The following is a 22,330-nucleotide window of genomic DNA, read 5'->3' on the forward strand; positions in this document are numbered from 1 at the left end:
TGTTGGAACAGGACCTCAGCGGCCTGGAGAGCAGAAGGAAGACCAGTTAGTGGCAAAAAACTGCATGATTTGGAGAACCGATCTACGACCACCATGACTGTGGTGAAGCCATCAGAATGTGGAAGATCGGTGATAAAGTCTATGGACAGGTGTGACCAAGGTCGCTGAGGCACTGGGAGAGGAACTAGTTTGCCTGCCGGGGCGTTCCGAGGTGTCTTCGTTTGGGCACATACGGAACAGGAGTTGACATAGTGGGAGACATCAGAAGCCAAGGTGGGCCACCAGTATTTTTGGGCTAGAGAATGCAGGGTGCGCGTAATACCGGAGTGCCCTGCCATAAGGGTAGTGTGCGCCCAGATCAGCAGGTGGTCACGGACACTGGTGGGTACATACACGCGCTCCGGAGGGGCGTTGGCAGGCGCTGGGTCCTACTGAGCCGCCAGGCGGATGTCTTTGTCCACATCCCAAACGACAGGTGCAACGAGGAGAGACGAGGGCAGGATAGGACCCCCCAGATCCTTCCTTTCTCCGGTATGGTGCATCCTGGAGAGTGCGTCGGCCTTCACATTCTGGGATCCTGGGCGGTAGGACAGAATGAATTGGAAGAGTGAAAAATTGCCCATCTGGCTTGACGAGAGTTCATCCGTTTCGCTGCCCGTATGTGCTCCAAATTCCAGTGTTCAGTAAGAATCCGGAATGGATGGACTGCACCCTCCAGCCAGTGTCTCCATTCCTCCAGAGCGAGGACCACCGCCAACAGCTCCCTGTCTCCAACTCCATAGTTCCTCTCTGCGGGGGTAACCTTTTTAGAGAAAAAGGCACATGGATACATTTTCTCTGGCTTACTGTGCCACTGGGAGAGGACCACACCCACGCCCTCCTTCGATGCGTCCACCTCCAGGATGAAAGGACGAGATGGATCTGTGTGTTTTAGGATGGGCGCTGTGGTGAACCTCTCCTTCAGCCTCTTGAAGGCAGCATCAGCCTCAGGGTTCCAGGCCAGCTTCTGAGGCCCACCCTTAAGGAGAGAGGCGAGCAGGGCGGCTATGGAGCTGAAGGACCTGATGAAACGCAGGTAGAAATTAGCGAAGCCCAGGAAGCTCTGTAGGCCCTTGATGGTGGTGGGAACTGTCCATGACCTGACGGCGTCCATCTTCACTCCTTCCATGAACATCCCCTGAGGACTGATCTGGTATTCCAGGAAGGAGATGGCCTGTTGGTGGAATTCGCATGTCTCCCCCTTCACCAACAGGCTGTGTTCCCGGAGGCGGAGTAGGACAGCTCGGACGTCCCTGACGTGCTCCTCGAACGTAGCCGAGTAGATCAGGATATCGTCGAAGTACACCACCACCTGTCTACTCAGCATCCCGGAACACATCATTGACGAAGGACTGGAACACAGAAGGTGCGTTGGCGAGGCCGTAGGGCATGACGCAGTATTCATAGTGGCCTGAGGTAGTGCTGAGTGCCGTCTTCCACTCGTCTCCTTCCCGGATTCGGATCAGGTTGTAGGCACTCCTCAGGTCCAACTTGGTAAAGTACCGGGCCCCTCGTAGCTGCTCAAAGGCCGACGGAACCAGATGGAGGGGGTACCGGTACATGGTGGGCCCCCTGTAGTCAATGCATGGTCTTAGTCCTCCGTCTTTTTTGGCCACGAAGAAGAAGCTGGCGGAGGCAGGAGAGGAAGAGCGTCTGATGAACCCCTGTTTCAGGGTCTCCGCCACATACTTCTCCATGGCCTCAGTCTCCGCCATGGAAAGGGGGTAAATGCGACTCTTCGGGGGGTGTTGTCCCTCCAGCAGGTCAATGGTGCAGTCCCAGGGCCTGTGAGGAGGGAGACACATAGCCTTTAATGAAGAGAAGACATCGGAGAAATCTGCGTACTCACGTGGAATGTTGGGCTGGAGGGCGGACACCGGACTCTCCATTGACGTGGAACAACAAACCACCGGCAGGCAGGTCTTCTGGCATGAGGTGGACCAGGCTGTGATCCTCTTGGTGCTCCAATTGATGGTGGGGTTGTGTAGTCTGAGCGAGGGCAATCCCAAGACGATCCGGTGAAGGGGTGATGTGACGATGTGGAATGACAGCTCCTCGTGGTGCTCCGGTAGTGTGGGAATGGTGATGGTGATGGGGAGAGTGATGTGCGTAATGGTGCCTGATCCAAGGGGTTTATTGTCCAGTGAGGTGACGTGTAGCGGAGATGGCAGTGGCACGGTGGGCAACCCCCATTCAGAGACCAGCTCCCTATCTATAAGGTTCCCCGCTGATCCGGAATCTATCATAGCAGTAGAAATGGAAGAGAAGGAATAACCAGTCACCGTTATGGGAACTAAAAACAATGGTTTTGTGATAGGAGCTGACGTAACACTCACGGAGCGGCGACGGGAGTCATACCGCCTCCTAGATAGGGAGCCATCAGGAGGTCCGTGGTGGTGTAGGGGGTGCTACCCACCTCCATGGGTGAGGACTCGGAAGCAGGGCGGCTTCCATAGCTCAGATGTGGTGAGCATCGAGGCTCCGGGAGGTGTTGGGAATGCCGTCTCTCTCTCAACATGTCGTCAAGACGGATGGACGTGGTGATGAGGGTATCAAGGTCCATCTCGTCGTCCCGACATGCGAGTTCCGGTGGCTCAGTAGACCGGCGAATCAGAGCGCCGGAGGGGAGCAACGGGAGGAGACGTGACACATCCACAGGTTCACCCCCAATTGACTCAAATGATGTCAATTAGCCTATCAGAAGCTTCTAAAGCCATGACATCATTTTCTGGAATTTTCCAAGCTGTTTAAAGGCACAGTCAACTTAGTGTATGTAAACTTCTGACCCACTGGAATTGTGATACAGTGAATTATAAGTGAAATAATCTGTCTGTAAACAATTGGTGGAAAAATTACTTGTGTCATGCACAAAGTAGATGTCCTAACTGACTTGCCAAAACTATAGTTTGTTAACAAGAAATTTGTGGAGTGGTTGAAAAAATGAGTTTTAATGACTCCAACCTAAGTGTATGTAAACTTCCGACTTCAACTGTATCTGTGTGTGTGTGTGTGTGTGTGTGTGTGTGTGTGTATGTGTGTGTGTGTGTGTGGTAGGAGGGGCCGGGGCAGTGGCTGACCCTAGACTCCCAGGTCATCATGGCTGAGAATGAGATCGCAGGCACCAAAGACCCCACCTTCCACCGCGTGCTGCTGGACACCCGATTTGAAATGCCATTAGGTCAGATGATACCCTCACTCATGTCAAATGTGCTCTCTAATGTGCCTTAAAAGTTAACTATAACCCTATCTCCTTATTATTACCTACAGTATATCTACATCATTATGTCTGAAAATATTCACAGACAATGGTAGCCTATGACTGTCAAAGTATATTGCAACCATTTGGAACCATTAGAGTGTTGTGTGTGCGTGTGCGTGCGTGCCCGCGTATGCCTGTGCATATGTGATTGTCTGTGTTTGTGTGTGTGTCCTAAGTGATTGACCAGTGAATGGGTCTTTCTGCTTCAGACATTCCAGAGGATGAGGCTCAATACTGGGCCAAGAAACTGGAGCAGCTCAACGCCATGAGGGACCAGGGCGTAAGGCATCTCTTCCTCCTCCTCTCCTCCCTTCGCGCTTACATCTTACCTGCCACAAGGCAGGGCTATCAGTAATTGCAAAAGTCATAACTTACTCTATGAATTAAATATGATGTAGACCTTGTGTGTGTGTGTGTTGCAGTACACATACCAGGAGGAGGAGAGACCTCTTCAAGCACCATCAACACAATGCTGTGAGTAGTATCCTCTTCAATCTCCTTCTCCCCTCTTTAATACAGTATCCTCTTCAATCTCCTTCTCCCCTCTTTAATACAGTATCCTCTTCAATCTCCTTCTCCCCTCTTTAATACAGTATCCTCTTCAATCTCCTTCTCCCCTCTTTAATACAGTATCCTCTACAATCTCCTTCTCCCCTCTTTAATACAGTATCCTCTACAATCTCCTTCTCCCCTCTTTAATACAGTATCCTCCTCCCTTTCATCCTCCCTTCTTCTTTTCACTTTCTTCATGGCCTTCCTCTTCCTCCTTCTCACTCTCCTCCGTCTCTTCCTCCTCCTCCTCTTCACTCTTCCTCTTTACTATCCCCCCTCATCCTCCTTCTTCTCATATTCACTTTATTCCTCCTCTTCTTCCTCTTCCTCTTCCCCTACCTCCTCCACTTCACTTTATTCCTCCCTCTCACCCTCTTCTTCACTCTCTACCTCCTGACTCTTTGGGAAGCAGATTAGAGGGGAAGCAGCAGCAGGCAGGCAGGCGTATGGAGGGAGGGAGGGAGGGAGGGAGGGAGAAAAGCTGACATGACGAATCAAGCCAGCAGGCCTGCCTCATAGCTCCACACACAGTGATTTATGGCTGCTAGCTGTGTGATGGATGTGTGCTGGCATACACTTACACTGCCCTGTCAGACACAGCCCTGTCTGTCTGATGATGACAGCCCAGGTGGGTGGGCGGAGACGTCTGTGGATGAGTCTGGACTGTGGTGGGTGTTTCAGTCTGTCAGTAGGTGTGTGTGTGTGTGTGTGTGCATGCATAACTGAGTGCGTGCGTGGGTGAGTGAGAGACGGTTTGTGAGAGACCAGCCATAAAGGTTGGTCAGTGTGTGTGCGAGTGCGTGTGCATGCATGCGTGTCTACATGCTGTGTTTCATTGAGTGTGTATGGATGGGGGCTGCTTATTCGCTGTGAGTCATAGGGAGCTGGGTTGGCAGCCCTGCGGGCTAGAGTTATGGCTGACTCCCCTCTGAGATCTGTTAATTACCACACCCTGGGCCCTCCTTGGCCCTCCATTCACCACAAGATCAGCCATCTTGCCTGCCCTGGCCTGCTCTGTCTCCAGCTCCACTCTGGGATTTACCCCCCAATCAGATTGGTTCTCTGGGGTTCAGTACCCTCACCCTGACTTGTTTATTTCCTGTCATATGGCTGTACATTATTTAACCTGAAGTTAATGGCTCAGGCCCAAATCAACATTTTCTGTGATAACTTATTACTCCCTGTCCCTGTAGGTAACTGGAGTCTGTGGGGAGACCAGCAAAGTAAGTTTTTCTAGCTTTTCACACAGTTTAGCAAACAATTTATGTTTCACTATAAATGTGATGTGTCTGCTTTTGGTCTTGGTACTGTAAACTTATGTTACCAGGTTATTAAAACTAGTCACCACATCCACTTACAGTATAAGTCACCAAGCACTCACTTGCATCCTGAGTAATGAACTTGGTCCTATAATAATCATAATATTTCAATTATTTCCTGTATGTTTAGATGAGGACCCAGATGACAGAGACAGTGACTACCGCAGTGAGACCAGTAACAGCATCCCCCCTCCGTTCTACACCACGTCTCAGCCCAACGCCTCCATGCACCAGTACCCCATCCAGAGAGACCAGCGCTGCTCCTCGCACAACTCCTCCAACGGCTCCATTCAAGAGCTGAACTACGACAACCAGAGAGCCATCAGGTAACCTAACCTAACCTCTCTGCTGTCCTGTCCTGTCCTATCCTGTCCTCCTTATCTGGTTCATTATCTGGTTTACTCAGTCCTCAGGGTCTCAATAGGGGGTTCATCCCAATAAGTCCAAGTGGCTTCCTTTCCTTGTCTCATCTCCTTCATTTTATAATTACATTTCAGTTATTTTTTTACAAGCTGCTATCCTACAGTTGTACTAATCTAAAAACATACAGGTTAGGTGAAATGTATAAGTTGTACCTTTCCCTTGTCCAGCTCTTTGAGATCTGTGTGGGTGAAGGAAAGAAGACGAGGAAAGGAAACGACGCTGGACTATTGAGACACACACAGCATGGATCTCACCTCCTCTTCTTAGTCAAGGGATCCATATTGACTTTGTCTCGTCTAGAGATCAACACTCTATTCCCACAGAGTAAAGCAGACTGATACAGAACAGAACAGATATGCCCCTGTGTACTTGTTTGGTTTCACATTCACACTGTTGTTACATGTTAACCTGTTGTCCCATTGTGACTTCACTGTACTCTGGCCTCACTATTAAGCCTGAAGGAGCAGCCCATGCCGTCCTTGTATACAGGCCGCATGTGAAGAGCCTCACTGGCACCCTGTCACAATGATCACAGTGTGTGTACATGTGTGCGTGCGTGTGTGTGGCTGAAAAACAGCCCCCTGTGATCACTTAGCAACTTGTTTTGCCAAAAAATCTAAACAAGTCTGTTTTTTTTGTCTGTTCATCTGTTGTTCAAAGGCGCAAGTTCACTCAAACTCATGCATTGCTAGGTGCAGCCACATTATTGCATAAAGGCTTATCTCAGAAGTGATTCTGTTTTTAGCCATATGAACCTGCAAGGTCCACTATGGCTAAAACCAATCACTCTCTATCTATCTATCTATCTATCTATCTATCTATCTATCTATCTATCTATCTATCTATCTATCTATCTATCTATCTATCTATCTATCTATCTATCTATCTATCTATCTATCTATCTATCTATCTATCCATCTATCCATCTATCCATCCATCCATCCATCCATCCATCCATCCATCCATCCATCCATCCATCCATCCATCCATCCATCCATCCATCCATCCATCCATCCATCCATCCATCCATCCATCCATCCATCCATCCATCCATCCATGATCTTTATGCAGTAGGTGTGCTGGGCAGTGTGTGGTTCAGTTTGGTGCGTGGACGTTGCTGTGTGTCTTTGAAAAGCCTCAGGCCGGCTCTACTGATGCTTCTCCTCTCCCCCCAACCTGCCAGATGCTATGATACTTTAGACTCAGCCACCAACGGGCGCAGCGATCTCGATTCAGCTTCAGGTTCGAGCCGGCACACCAGCCGTCAGTACTCTCTAGACAGTAGGCACTCGCTGTCCGATAGGTGGGTCTCTGCACCTCCTCTCCACCTCTTCCTCCTCTTCCTCTTCCTCCTCTTCCTCCTGCTCCAGCCTGCGAGTCTGTCCATGGTCTCGCTGTGATGTCAGTGTTGGACTTGTTCTGTCCTCGCTGTGATTGCATGCGTGCACTGTTCCACCTCGCTCTCGCTACCACATATATACGTTCCGATTCTGTATCTACCTGATAATAACTACTGCATACACACTGGTATCACACACACATGAGCTCCCCTCTCTCTGTCGTACATCTGTTGTGAAATGTGAATGAGTTCCTCTGTTGTGTGTGCTGTTATCTAAGAACTTGGAGACATAGGGGAACAGTTGTACTACATTGATGTGAGTTGCAGTGTTAAAGTGTTAGTGTGTTCTGTGTGGCTGTGGCTCCTCTGCTTCCTCTGTGTCTCAGTGGCAGCCTGTTATTACCTCGTCCTCCTATGGTGTGCCACAGTGATAAGCAGTGTTGGGGGTAATATTGTTACAGTTACTTTGTGAAACAACACATGCGTTACTTTCAGAATCATCTCTACCGGGTACGTGTTTCCATGATCTGAGCTCAACTTGTTTCCTCATTTGTTCTCGAGCGTGCGGACAAAGGCTGTTTGGAGAAATGTCATGACAGCTGCTGTCCATAGAAATGTATAGAGGGCACATGTCTGATCTTTGCCATTGATGGCTTCTGTGATAGCAAAGGCCATAAAGCCCCACAGTGGAGGTGTCAGAATACCCTTAAGCTTATTTTAAGTGTTTCTAAAATCCCCCATGGGAAAAATGATTGGAACCATTTCCTTGTTTGACCGCTAGGTTTTATGGGTATTATGACTCATACTGTGGTACTCTATTGAGGGCTTTCCTGTCTAGTGGCAAGTGTGCCATCTATACATCTCTATGGGTCCGTGTACATGCGGTCTATAACCAGAACTGGCGACTCGAGAGAAAGATTTTGAATGAAAAGATAGGAAATCTGTACAGATGTTTGGCTTACAGTATATATCGCGAATTAAGCAGCCCATATATAGCTCAGTACTTGTAGACTAGCACAGGAAAGCAGCACCACAGATGGAAGGAGAAACTAGTGATCAAACCTGAGTTAGTAAGTAACCTATCTTTGGTAGAGCGAGCGTGGCTCACCTTGCTCCCTCCAACAGTCAAACAAACGGTGAGATTTTCATGAAAGTAACGCAAGGTAATATAACTTGTAATATAAAGCGTTACTTTCCACACAAAGTAATATTATAAAGTAACATGTTACTATTGTTAAATGTAATGAGTAATGTGTAATATATTATTTTTCCAAGTAACTAATTCCAACACTGGTGACAAGTCCTCTTTGTTATTGTGTGTGTCTCAGTTCAATTTGTGGTAATTATGAGCTCAGGCTTTCCCCCAGCCAGTGCCAGCCCTACTGTTGGCCGAGGACCCCAGCTGTGGGGTGGCAGGAGCCATGCCTGATCAAAATGAATTGTAGCCTATCAGAGAGGGGAAGACATATGTCCTCCGGTGTGTGTTTCACTGTGCTTCTGTCCTATTGTTTGGTGTTTGAGAAGGGAAATGCTGGTTTCTGACGGACAGCAGGCCTATGTGTGTCCTTGTGGGTCTATGTGTGTGTATGTGTGTGAGAGAGAGAGAGAGAGAGAGAGAGAGAGAGAGAGAGAGAGAGAGAGAGAGAGAGAGAGAGAGAGAGAGAGAGAGAGAGAGAGAGAGAGAGAGAGAGAGAGAGAGAGAGAGAGAGAGAGAGAGAGATCAACAAAGAGAGAAAGAGAGATTTTGCATGTGTGTGCACTTCTTGATTGAATGGCAGGGTGAGGGTCAGTATTCTGTCTGAGTGTATGTGGTTTTGTACATATGCCGTGTGTGTATTTGTGTGTGTGTGTGTGTTGGTTTCCTTTCCTCAGGTGTTCTGTTTTCCTGCCCCCCGCCTCATGCATTATTGAACCTTCACTGCTCTAATCGATAGTGTGTAAACGGATGGACTTGTGTGTGTGTGCATGTGTGTGTATTGTTCCTGTCTGCTCTCTCTCTCTCTCTAACTCATGCAGCGTCTCATTCTCTTTCCCTACTCACTAATAGCCTCATTCATCATAGACGATAAATATATCCTAAAGAGATACTATTTCTCCTCTCCTGTCAGCCCAGTGTAGGCCCCCTGTCTCCCTCTCTCTCTCTCTCTCTCTCTCTCTCTCTCTCTCTCTCTCTCTCTCTCTCTCTCTCTCTCTCTCTCTCTCTCTCTCTCTCTCTCTCTCTCTCTCTCTCTCTCTCTCACCTGAATGGGTGCCATTACTTGTGAAGGCTGTTTGCCTCACGTCTTGTTTTGCTGTTTATTGTGTTGGCTCTGGGTGTTTGGGAATCTCGGTTGAATACACAGATGTGTATGTGGCGTGTGATCAAAGCATTCACCAATAATCTCTCCCTATACTGAAAAAAGACCCAGAACTACATCACCCAACCCACACTCACGCATCTGTACACATGCTAGCCTATCCCTTGGTCTGGGTTGCCTTGGTTGGTTCACTACCTTTTTCCTATTACCTTAGGTTAACTGTTCTGTCGCATTCTGGTCCCCACTCTAGTTTATTCTCCCAATACGTCACCTTAACATGCTCTCTGGTCCCCACTCTGGCTCCTTATCCCAATATGTCACCTTAACATGCTCTCTGGTCCCCACTCTGACTCCTTATCCCAATATGACACCTTAACTTGCACTCTGGTCCCCACTCTAGTTTCTTCTCCCAATATATCACCTTAACATGCCCTCTGGTCCCCACTCTGGCTCCTTATCCCAATATGTCACCTTAACATGCCCTCTGGTCCCCACTCTGGCTCCTTATCCCAATATGTCACCTTAACATGCCCTCTGGTCCCCACTCTGGCTCCTTATCCCAATATGTCACCTTCACATGCTCTCTGGTCCCCACTCTGGCTCCTTATCCCAATATGTCACCTTAACATGCCCTCTGGTCCCCACTCTGGCTCCTTATCCCAATATGTCACCTTAACATGCCCTCTGGTCCCCACTCTGGCTCCTTATCCCAATATGTCACCTTAACATGCCCTTTCTTCTCCCAATATGTCACCTTAACATGCCTTCTGGTCCCCACTCTGGCTCCTTATCCCAATATGTCACCTTAACATGCCCTCTGGTCCCCACTCTGACTCCTTATCCCAATATGTCACCTTAACATGCCCTCTGGTCCCCACTCTAGTTTCTTCTCCCAATATGTCACCTTAACATGCCCTCTGGTCCCCACTCTGGCTCCTTATCCCAATATGTCACCTTAACTTGCACTCTGTGGGCCCCTTTGGTTCTTTAGTGTTTATAGTATATAAATAAAAAAGATATAAATAATAATAATGTATGCACTCACTAACTGTAAGTCGCTCTGGATAAGAGCGTCTGCTAAATGACTAAAATGTTTAAAAAATATATATATATAATAGTGTTTCATCCACAGTCTGGAGACATAGGGGAACAGTTGTGCTACATTGACGTGAGTTGCAGTGTTAAAGTGTTAGTGTTTTCTGTGTTGTTGTGGGTCCTCTACTTCCTCTGTGTCTCAGTGGCAGCCTGTTATTACCTCCTCCTATGATGTGTCACAGTGACAAGCAGTGTTGGGGGTAATGACATTACTTTTGTTACAGTCTGCTCTGTGTGTCTGTGTATCTGACTGTGGTTCATGTGTCTGTCTGTGTCTTTCTACAGTCCTACAGGCAGCAGTCGCTATGCCTCCTCCGGGGACCTGAGCCGAGGTAGCTCCCAGCTCAGTGAGGGGTTTGGCCCCGAGGTCGAGGGGAGCATGAGGGGCTCTGTGGAGCTCTACGATGAGAATGACGCCTACCACTCCTGTCACTCCTCTGTCAGCTACGACTGGGATCCCAACGCGCCCGATGAGGTGAACAGTGACGAGGGGAGCTACGTCAAAGATGGCAAAGAGGAGGGGGCTATTTATGACGAGGAGGAGGGCGAGCTTTACGAGCCTGAGGAGGGAGAGGGGGAGTACAACTATGAGAGAGAGGAGGAGATGGTGTACGAGGAAGATGAAGACCTCTACCCTCTTGATAGCACGCTCAGCGAGGAGCCGCACTACACCCCTCCCCCCATAAGCACAGCTCCCACGCTGGTCCCCGAGGCCTCCATCACCAGGCCTCCTCTGGAGGAACAGGCCTCCCTGAGAGAGCAGCAGCCCCAGCCCCCCACCCTGGCTCCCTCTTCCGTGGCCCCCACCACCCAAGCCCAGTCCATGCTCCCTTTCCAGCCCCCTGTCACCACAGCCTCCACTAAGCCTACCTTCACCCCCATGATCCATCCATCCCTCATCCAGCCCCCGACGCCCACAGCCCAGCCACCTGCTCCAGAGACCCAGCCTCCGGTGTCTGATGCCCTGGATGACATCCTCCTAGACCTCCAAGAGGAGGAGCCTCTGACTTTAGAGGAGGAGGTCCCTGTCGTAGAGAGCCTCCCAGCAGAAGTCCCCCCAGAGAAGATCGAGACCCCTGTCGTCAGGTGAAACCTCCACTACTGCACTCTTAGAAAAAATGGGTTCCAAAAGGGTTCTACATGGAACCAAAAAGGGTTCAACCTGCAACCAAAAAGTGTTCTACATGGAACCTAAAGGGTTCTACCTGGAACCAAAAGGGTTCTACCTGGAACCAAACGGGTTCTACCTGGAACCAAAAAGGGTTCTTCAAAGGGTTCTGCTATGGGGACAGCCGAAGAACCCTTTTAGGTTCTAGATAGCACCTTTTTTTCTAAGAATGTGTAGTCATGTAGACAGAACACCTTCTGATATACTACTATCACAACTATTCACTTTACTACATATACACTACATACAGTACCAGTCAAAACTTTGGACACACCTACTCATTCCAGGGTTTTTCTTTATTTTTACTATTTTCTACATTGTAGAATAATAGTGAAGACATCAAAACTATAAATAACACATATGGAATCATGTAGTAACCAAAAAAGTGTCTTCAAAGTAGCCACCCTTTGCCTTGATGACAGCTTTGCACACTCTTGGCATTCTCTCAACCAGCTTCATGAGGTAGTCACCTGGAATGCATTTCAATTAACAGTTGTGCCTTGTTAAAAGTTAATTATTTCCTTCTTAATGCATTTGAGCCAATCAGTTGTGTTGTGACAAGGTAGGGTGGTATACAGAAGATAGCCCTATTTGGTAAAAGACCAAGCCATATTATGGCAAGAACAGCTCAAATAGGCAAGGAGAAATGACAGTCCATCATTACTTTAAGACATGAAGGTCAGTCAATCCGGAACATTTCAAGAACTTTGAAAGTTTCTTCAAGTGCAGTCGCAAAAACCATCAAGCGCTATGATGAAACTGGCTCTCATGAGGACCGCCATAGAAAAGGAAGACCCAGAGTTATCTCTGCTTCAGAGGATAAGTTAAAGCACCTCAGATTGCAGCCCAAATAAATGCTTCACAGAGTTCAAGTAACAGACACATCTCAACATCAACTGTTCAGAGGAGACTGTGTGAATCAGGCCTTCATGGTTGAATTGCTGCAAAGCAACCACTACTAAAGGACACCAATAAGAAGAAGAGACTTGCTTGGGCCAAGAAACACGAGCAATGGACGTTAGACCGGTGGAAATCTGTCCTTTGGTCTGATGAGTCCAAATTTGAGAGGATGGAGGAGGAGGTGTGATGGTGCTTTGCTGGTGACACTGTCTGTGATTTATTTAGAATTCAAGGCACACTTAACCAGCATGGCTACCACAGCATTCTGCAGCGATATACCATCCCATTTGGTTTGCACTTAGTGGGACTATCATTTGTTTTTCAACAGGACAATGACCCAAAACACACCTCCAGGCTGTGTAAGGGCTATTTGACCAAGAAGGAGAGTGATGGAGTGCTGCATCAGATGACCTGGCCTCCACAATCCCCCGACCTCAACCCAATTGAGATGGTTTGGGATGAGTTGGACCGCAGAGTGAAGGAAAAGCAGCCAACAAGTGCTCAGCATATGTGGGAACTCCTTCAAGACTGTTGGAAAAGCATTCCTCATGAAGCTGGTTGAGAGAATGCCAAGAGTGTGCAAAGCTGTCATCAAGGCAAAGGGTGGCTACATTGAAGAATCTCAAATATAAAATATATGTTTGTTTAACACTTTTTTGGTTATTACATGATTCCATAGTGCTATTTGATAGTTTTGATGTCTTCACTATTATTCTACAATGTGGAAAATAGTAAAAAACCCTTGAATGAGTTGGTGTGTCCAAACTTTTGACTGGTACTGTATACACACTACATTATTCTACGCTTGTATTACTTTCTGTTACTAGCCACTAATACCTAAAAAAATTACAATATTTTCTAACATGTAAATATCTTCTCAATGAATGCGCTCTAGTCTGAATATTCTTGTAAATTCCTCTCCCAGCTATCAGAGGTCCATCATGGAGCCTGGTCCAGACAGGGCTAGGGCCAGCTGGCAACGGCTCTGCAGCAAGGTCCGACTACAGCTGCAGCAGGTGAGACAGCCTGTGTGTGTGTGTGCTTGTGTGCATGCGTGTGTGTTTGTGTATGTGTGTGTGTGTGTGTGCATGTGCACGTGGATGTGTATGGATGGACACTATGTGGCTGCTCTCTCTGTTTCTCGCCATAATGCTGTCACTCCTTCATACAGTGCATTCGGAAAGTATTCAGACCCCTTCACTCTTTCCACATTTTGTTACGTTACAGCCTTGTTCTAAAATTGATTAAATTGTTTTTTCCCTTATCAATCTACACACAATACCCCATAATGACAAGCAAAAACAGGTTTTTAGACATTTTTGCAAACCTATTTATATAAAAATAAATGGAAATATCACATTTACATAAGTATTCAGACCCTTTACTCAGTACTTTGTTGAAGCAACTTTGGCAGCGATTACAGCCTCGAGTCTTCTTGGGTATGACGCTACAAGCTTGGCACACCTGTATTTGGGGAGTTTCTCTCATTCTTCTCTGCAGATCCTCTCAGGCTTTGTCAGGTTAGATGGGGAGCGTCGCTGCACAGCTATTTTCAGGTCTCTCCAGAGATGTTCGATCAGGTTCAAGTCCGGGCTCTGGCTGGGCCACTCAAGGACATTCAGAGACTTGTCCCGAAGCCACTCCTGTGTTGTCTTGGCTGTGTGCTTAGGGTCGTTGTCCTGTTGGAAGGTGAAACTTCGCCCCAGTCTGAGGTCCTGAGTGCTCTGGAGCAGATTTTCATCAAGGATCTCTCTGTACTTTGCTCCGTTCATCTTTCCCTCGATCCTGACTAGTCTCCCAGTCCCTGCCAGCGAAGAAAATCCCCATAGCATGATGCTGCGACCACCATGCTTCACCGTAGGGATGGTGCCAGGTTTCCTCCAGATGTGATTCTTGGCATTCAGGCCATAGAGTTCAATCTTGGTTTCATCAGACCAGAGAATCTTGTTTCTCATGGTCTGAGAGTCTTTAGGTGCCTTTTGGCAAACTCCAAGCGGGCTGTCATGTGCCGTTTACTGAGGAATGGCTTCCGTCTGGCCACTCTACCATAAAGGTCTGATTGGTGGAGTTCTGCAGAGATGGTTGACCTTCAAGAAGGTTTTCCCATCTCCACAGAGGAACTCTGGATCTCTGTCAGCGAGACCATTGGGTTCTTGGTCACTTCCCTGACCAAGGCCCTTCTCCCCGATTGCTCAGTTTGGCCCGGTGGCTAGCTCTAGGATGGATCTTGGTGGTTCCAAACTTCTTCCATTTAAGAATGATGGAGGCCACTGTGTTCTTGGGGACCTTCAATAATTCAGACATTTTTTGGTACCCTTCCTCAGATCTGTGCCTCGACACAACCCTGTCTCGGAGCTCTTCGGACAATTCCTTCGACCTCATGGCTTGGTTTTTGCTCTGACATGCACTGTCAACTGTGGGACCTTATATAGACAGGTGTGTGCCTTTCCAAATCATGTCCAATCAATTGAATTTATCACAGGTGGACTCCAATCAAATTGTAGAAACATCTCAAGGATGATCAATGGAAACAAGATGCACCTGAGCTCAATTTCGAGTCTCATAGCAAAGGGTCTGCATAATTATGTAAATAAGGCATTACTGTTTTTTATTTTTTATAAATGTGCAAAAAATTCTAAAAACCTGTTTTCGCTTTTGTCATTATGGGGTATTGTGTGTAGATTGAGGAGGAAAACATTTCATTTAATCCATTTTAGAATAAGGCAGTAACGTATCAAAGTGTGGAAAAGGTGAATGGGTCTGAATACTTTCCCAATGCACTGTATGTCCCTGCCCTGAGGTTTCTATTCTGACGTCTGTGCCCTTTCAGTTGTGTTTCATTCACTTCTCAATCCTCTGGTTGTCTGTCATTCATGTCTCCTTCTATTACTCTGCAAATTGTAACCATGTGGATATTTTTGCCCAGCTTTATTTTGTTAAGATAATTTGTGTTTGTTTATCCCCATTTTTTTCAGTTGTTTTTTTTCTCACTCCCTTAGCGATTTGCATGTTGTCCGTTCTGATTGGCCAGGGCTGGAGCCGACTGCCAGGTGGGTGTGTCTGTGGTTGGTCATGAGCGCTGCGAGTGACGATGACGTGAATGTCAGTGTCATGCTCTAAACACACAGCGAGACAAAGAGCACATATACAATTACTGGAATGGTAGCTCAGATAAGGATCGGTCACAAATCCACTTTCAACCATGTCCTTCAAACATAAAGGCCTCCCAACTAACGTTAATGAACAGCGAAATCACCCCTGGTAATGCTCTCTTGTCTCTCTGCTGGGTTTTATGGAAGACATTATGGGCAGTTTTTTGCCCAATGAAACACATCTTTCTTGATTTTATAGTAATAAACTCGGGTAGACTAGCCATGTGTCACGACTCCATCGTTGTAACTTACAGTTATTGTAGTGAGACAGACAGCTAGGGGCAGAAAGCTAGGGGCAGACAGCTAGAGACAGACAGCTAGAGACAGACAGCTAGAGACAAGACAGATAGGGACAGACAGCTAGGGGCAGACAGCTAGAGACAGACAGCTAGAGACAGACAGCTAGAGACAGACAGCTAGGGGCATACAGCTACACACAGACAGCTAGAGACAGACAGCTAGGGGCAGACAGCTAAGGGCAGACAGCTAGGGGCAGACAGCTAGCGACAGACAGCTAGGGGAAGACAGCTAGGGGCAGACAGCTAGGATCAGACAGCTAGAGACAGACAGCTAGGGGCATACAGCTAGAGACAGACAGCTAGGGGCATACAGCTAGAGAGACAGCTAGAGACAGAAAGCTAGGGGCATACAGCTAGGGGCAGACAGCTAGGGGCAGACAGCTAGAGACAGACAGCTAGGGGCAGACAGCTAGGGGCAGACAGCTAGAGACAGATAGCTAGGGGCAGACAGCTAGGGGCAGACAGCTAAAGACAGACAGCTAGAAGCAGACAGCTCAAAGCAGACAGCTAGAGACAGACAGCTAAAGACAGACAGCTAGGGGCAGACAGCTAGGGGCAGACAGCCAGAGACATACAGCTACATACAGACAGCTAGAGACAGATAGCTAGGGGCAGACAGCTAGGGGCAGACAGCTAGCGACAGACAGCTAGAGGCAGATAGCTAAAGACAGACAGCTAGAGGCAGATAGCTAGGGGCAGACAGCTAGAGACAGCCAGCTAAAGACAGACAGCTAGAGGCAGATAGCTAGGGGCAGACAGCTAAAGACAGACAGCTAGAGACAGACAGCTAAAGACAGACAGCTAGAGGCAGATAGCTAGGGGCAGACAGCTAGAGACAGACAGCTAAAGACAGACAGCTAGCGGCAGACAGCTAGGGGCAGACAGCTACAGACAGACAGCTACACACAGACAGCTAGAGACAGACACTACAGGCAGACATCTAGAGGCAGACAGCTAGGGGCAGACAGCTAGGGGCAGACAGCAAGGGGCAGACAGCTAGGGGCAGACAGCTACAGACAGACAGCTACTTACAGACAGCTACAGATAGACAGCTACCTACAGATAGCTACAGACAAACAGCTACTTACAGACAGCTACAGACAGACAGCTATAGACAGACAGCTAGAGACAGAAAGCTACAGACAGACAGCTACTTACAGACAGCTACAGACAGACAGCTACTTACAGACAGCTACAGACAGACAGCTACATACAGACAGCTACAGACAGCTACAGACAGACAGCTACTTACAGACAGCTACAGATAGACAGCTACCTACAGACAGCTACAGACAAACAGCTACTTACAGACAGCTACAGACAGACAGCTATAGACAGACAGCTAGAGACAGAAAGCTACAGACAGACAGCTACTTACAGACAGCTACAGACAGACAGCTACTTACAGACAGCTACAGACAGACAGCTACATACAGACAGCTACAGACAGCTATAGACAGACAGCGACAGACAGACAGCTACATACAGACAGCTATAGACAAACAGCTACAGACAGACAACCATAGATAGACAGCTACAGACAGCTATAGACAGACAGCTATAGACAGACAGCTACATACAGACAGCTACAGACAGACAGCTATAGACAGACAGCTATAGACAGACAGCTACAGACAGACAGCTAGAGACAGACAGCTACAGACAGACAGCTATAGACAGACAGCTATAGACAGACAGCTAGGGGCAGACAGCTATATACAGACAGCTATAGACAGACAGCTACAGACAGACAGCTAGAGACAGACAGCTACAGACAGACAGCTATAGACAGACAGCTATAGACAGACAGCTACAGACAGACAGCTACAGACAGACAGCTACATACAGACAGCTAGAGACAGAGAGCTACAGACAGACAGCTACATACAGACAGCTACTTACAGACAGCTAGATACAGACAGCTAGGAGCATACAGCTATAGACAGACAGCTACTTACAGATAGCTACAGACAGACAGCTATAGACAGACAGCTATAGACAGACAGCTAGAGACAGACAGCTATAGACAGACAGCTACAGACAGACAGCTACATACAGACAGCTACAGACAGACAGCTATAGACAGACAGCTAGAGACAGACAGCTACAGACAGCTACATACAGACAGCTAGAGACAGACAGCTACAGACAGACAGCTACATACAGACAGCTACATACAGACAGCTAGGTGCAGACAGCTATAGACAGCAGACAGTTATAGAGAGACAGCTATAGACAGACAGCTACTTACAGACAGCTACAGACAGACAACTATAGACAGACAGCTAGAGACAGACAGCTACAGACAGACAGCTACAGACATACAGCTATAGACAGACAGCTAGAGACAGACATGTACATACAGACAGCTACATACAGACAGCTAGAGACAGACAGCTACTTACAGACAGCAACAGACATACAGCTATAGACAGACAGCTATAGACAGACAGATACAGACAGACAGCTAAAGACATACAGCTATAGACAGACAGCTAGAGACAGACAGCTACAGACAGACAGCTACATACAGACAGCTAGAGACAGACAGCTACAGACAGACAGCTACATAAAGACAGCTAAAGACAGACAGCTAAAGACAGACAGCTACAGACAGACAGCTATAGACAGACAGATACAGACAGAGAGCTAAAGACATACAGCTATAGACAGACAGCTAGAGACAGACAGCTACAGACAGACAGCTACATACAGACAGCTAGAGACAGACAGCTAGAGACAGACAGCTATAGACAGACAGCTACAGACAGATAGCTAAAGACAGACAGCTATAGACAGACAGCTACAGACAGACAGCTATAGACAGACAGCTAGAGACAGACAGGTACAGACAGACAGCTACATACAGACAGCTAGAGACAGACATCTAGAGACAGACAGCTACAGACAGACAGCTATAGACAGACAGCTACAGACATACAGCTATAGACAGACAGGTACAGACAGACAGCTACAGACAGACAGCTATAGACAGACAGCTAGAGACAGACAGGTACAGACAGACAGCTACATACAGACAGCTAGAGACAGACATCTAGAGACAGACAGCTACAGACAGACAGCTACATACAGACAGCTACATACAGACAGCTAGGTGCAGACAGCTATAGACAGCAGACAGCTATAGAGAGACAGCTATAGACAGACAGCTACTTACAGACAGCTACAGACAGCTACAGACAACAATAGACAGACAGCTAGAGACAGACAGCTACAGACAGACAGCTACTGACATACAGCTATAGACAGACAGCTAGAGACAGACAGGTACAGACAGACAGCTACATACAGACAGGTACATACATACAGCTATAGACAGACAGCTACATACAGACAGCTACATACAGACAGCTAAAGACAGACAGCTAGAGACAGACAGCTACATACAGACAGCTAGAGACAGACAGCTAGAGACAGACAGCTACAGACAGACAGCTACAGACATACAGCTATAGACAGACAGCTAGAGACAGACAGCTACAGACAGACAGCTATAGACAGACAGCTAGAGACAGACAGGTACAGACAGACAGCTACATACAGACAGCTATAGACAGACAGCTATAGACAGACAGCTAGAGACAGACAGCTACAGACAGACAGCTATAGACAGACAGCTAGAGACAGACAAGTACAGACAGACAGCTACATACAAACAGCTAGAGACAGACAGCTACAGACAGACATCTACATACAGACATCTGGAGACAGACAGCTAAATACAGACAGCTAGAGACAGACAGGTACAGACAGACAGCTACATACAGACAGGTACATACATACAGCTATAGACAGACAGCTACATACAGACAGCTACATACAGACAGCTACAGACAATCAGCTAGAGACAGACAGCAATTTACAGACAGCAATAGACAGACAGCTACAGACATACAGCTATATACAGACAGCTATAGACAGACAGCTACATACAGACAGGTACAGACAAACAGCTAGAGACAGACAGGTACAGACAGACAGGTAGAGACAGACAGCTACATACAGACAGCTAGAGACAGACAGGTACAGACAGACAGCTAGAGACAGACAGCTACATACAGACAGCTAGAGACAGACAGGTACAGACAGACAGCTAGAGACAGACAGCTACATACATACAGCTATAGACAGACAGCTATAGACAGACAGCTACAGACAGACAGCTAGAGACAGACAGCTACATACAGCTAGAGACAGACATCTAGAGACAGACAGCTAGAGACAGACAGCTACAGACAGACAGCTACAGAAAAACAGCTACAGACAGACTGATACATACAGACAGCTAGAGACAGACAGGTACAGACAGACAGGTACAGACAGACTGCTACATACAGACAGCTAGGCACAGACAGGTACACACAGACAGCTATAGACAGACACCTACATACAGACAGCTACAGACATACCGGTACATACAGACAGCTAGAGACAGACAGCTATAGACAGACAGCTACAGACAGACAGCTAGAGACAGACAGCTACATGCATACAATTAGAGACAGACAGCTAGAGACAGACAGCTACAGACAGACAGCTACATACAGACAGCTAGAGACAGACAGCTACATACAGACAGCTACAGACAGACAGCTACAGACAGATAGCTACAGACAGACAGCTAGAGACAGACAGCTATAGACAGACAGCTATAGACAGACAGCTACAGACAGCCAGCTACATACAGACAGCTACAGACAGACAGCTATAGACAGACAGCTAGAGACAGACAGCTACATACAGACAGCTACATACAGACAGCTACATACAGACAGCTAGGTGCAGACAGCTATAGACTGCAGACAGCTGTAGAGGGACAGCTATAGACAGACAGCTACTTACAGACAGCTACAGACAGACAACTATAGACAGACAGCTAGAAACAGACAGCTACAGACAGACAGCCACAGACATACAGCTATAGACAGACAGCTAGAGACAGACAGGTACAGACAGACAGCTACTTACAGACAGCTACAGACAGACAGCTACAGACAGACAGCTATAGACAGACAGCTACAGACAGACAGCTACAGACATACAGCTTTAGACAGACAGCTAGAGACAGACAGCTACAGACAGACAGCTACATACAGACAGCTAGAGACAGACAGCTAGAGACAGACAGCTACATACAGACAGCTAGCAACAGACATCTACAGACAGCTATAGACAGACAGCTACAGACAGACAGCTAATGACATACAGCTACATACAGACAGCTAGAGACAGACAGCTACAGACAGACAGCTACATACAGACAGCTAGAGACAGACAGGTACAGACAGACAGCTACATACAGACAGCTAGAGACAGACAGCTACAGACAGACAGCTATAGACAGACAGCTACAGACAGACAGCTACAGACATACAGCTATAGACAGACAGCTAGAGACAGACAGCTACAGACAGACAGCTATAGACAGACAGCTATAGACAGACAGCTATAGACAGACAGCTAGAGACAGACAGCTACATACAGACAGCTATAGACAGACAGCTAGAGACAGACAGGTACAGACAGACAGCTACATACAAACAGCTAGAGACAGACAGCTACAGACAAACATCTACATACAGACAGCTAGAGACAGACAGGTACAGACAGACAGCTACATACAGACAGGTACATACATACAGCTATAGACAGACAGCTATATACAGACAGCTACATACAGACAACTACATACAGACAGCTACAGACAGACAGCTAGAGACAGACAGCTACATACAGACAGCAATAGACAGACAGCTGCAGACATACAGCTATATACAGACAGCTATAGACAGACAGCTACAGACAGACAGCTAGAGACAGACAGCTACATACAGACAGGTACAGACAGACAGCTAGAGACAGACAGGTACAGACAGACAGCTAGAGACAGACAGCTACATACAGACAGCTAGAGACAGACAGCTACTTACAGACAGCTAGAGACAGACAGCTACATACAGACAGCTAGAGACAGACAGCTATATACAGACAGCTACAGACAGACAGCTAGAGACAGACAGCTACATACAGCTAGAGACAGACAGCTAGAGACAGACAGCTACAGACAGACAGCTACAGACAGACAGACAGCTACAGACAGACAGCTACAGACAGACAGATACATACAGACAGCTAGAGACAGACAGGTACAGCCAGACAGGTACAGACAGACAGCTACATACAGACAGCTAGAGACAGACAGGTACAGACAGACAGGTTCAGACAGACAGCTACATACAGACAGCTACAGACAGACAGGTACATACAGACAGCTATAGACAGACAGCTATAGAATGACAGCTACAGACAGACAGCTAGAGACAGACAGCTACATACAGACAGCTAGAGACAGACAGCTACATACAGACAGCTACATACAGACAGCTACAGACAGACAGCTAGAGACAGACAGCTACATACAGACAGCTATATACAGACAGCTACAGACAGACAGCTAGAGACAGACA

At 47.4% G+C, this 22,330-nt stretch overlaps 1 protein-coding gene across 12 annotated transcripts in view; it reads left to right on the forward strand.

The window, feature by feature from the left end:
• The window catches only part of LOC121540367 (protein unc-13 homolog A), a 97,389-nt gene that overhangs the window by 21,361 nt on the left and 53,698 nt on the right, over positions 1-22,330 (forward strand). For 6 of the 12 annotated variants that reach the window (XM_045207865.1, XM_045207869.1, XM_045207867.1 and 3 more), the window contains exons 5-12: positions 3,094-3,217; positions 3,508-3,578; positions 3,721-3,772; positions 5,044-5,073; positions 5,300-5,495; positions 6,776-6,895; positions 10,609-11,409; positions 13,317-13,407. In XM_045207865.1, the coding sequence (XP_045063800.1) occupies positions 3,094-3,217; positions 3,508-3,578; positions 3,721-3,772; positions 5,044-5,073; positions 5,300-5,495; positions 6,776-6,895; positions 10,609-11,409; positions 13,317-13,407 (1,485 nt within the window). The remainder of the gene's footprint in view (positions 1-3,093; positions 3,218-3,507; positions 3,579-3,720; positions 3,773-5,043; positions 5,074-5,299; positions 5,496-6,775; positions 6,896-10,608; positions 11,410-13,316; positions 13,408-22,330) is intronic. The other 6 variants (XM_041849189.2, XM_041849193.2, XM_041849192.2 and 3 more) reach the window with 1 other exon arrangement.

The sequence above is a fragment of the Coregonus clupeaformis genome, chromosome 26 (assembly GCF_020615455.1).
Source record: "Coregonus clupeaformis isolate EN_2021a chromosome 26, ASM2061545v1, whole genome shotgun sequence".
NCBI classification, from domain to species: Eukaryota; Metazoa; Chordata; class Actinopteri; order Salmoniformes; family Salmonidae; genus Coregonus; species Coregonus clupeaformis.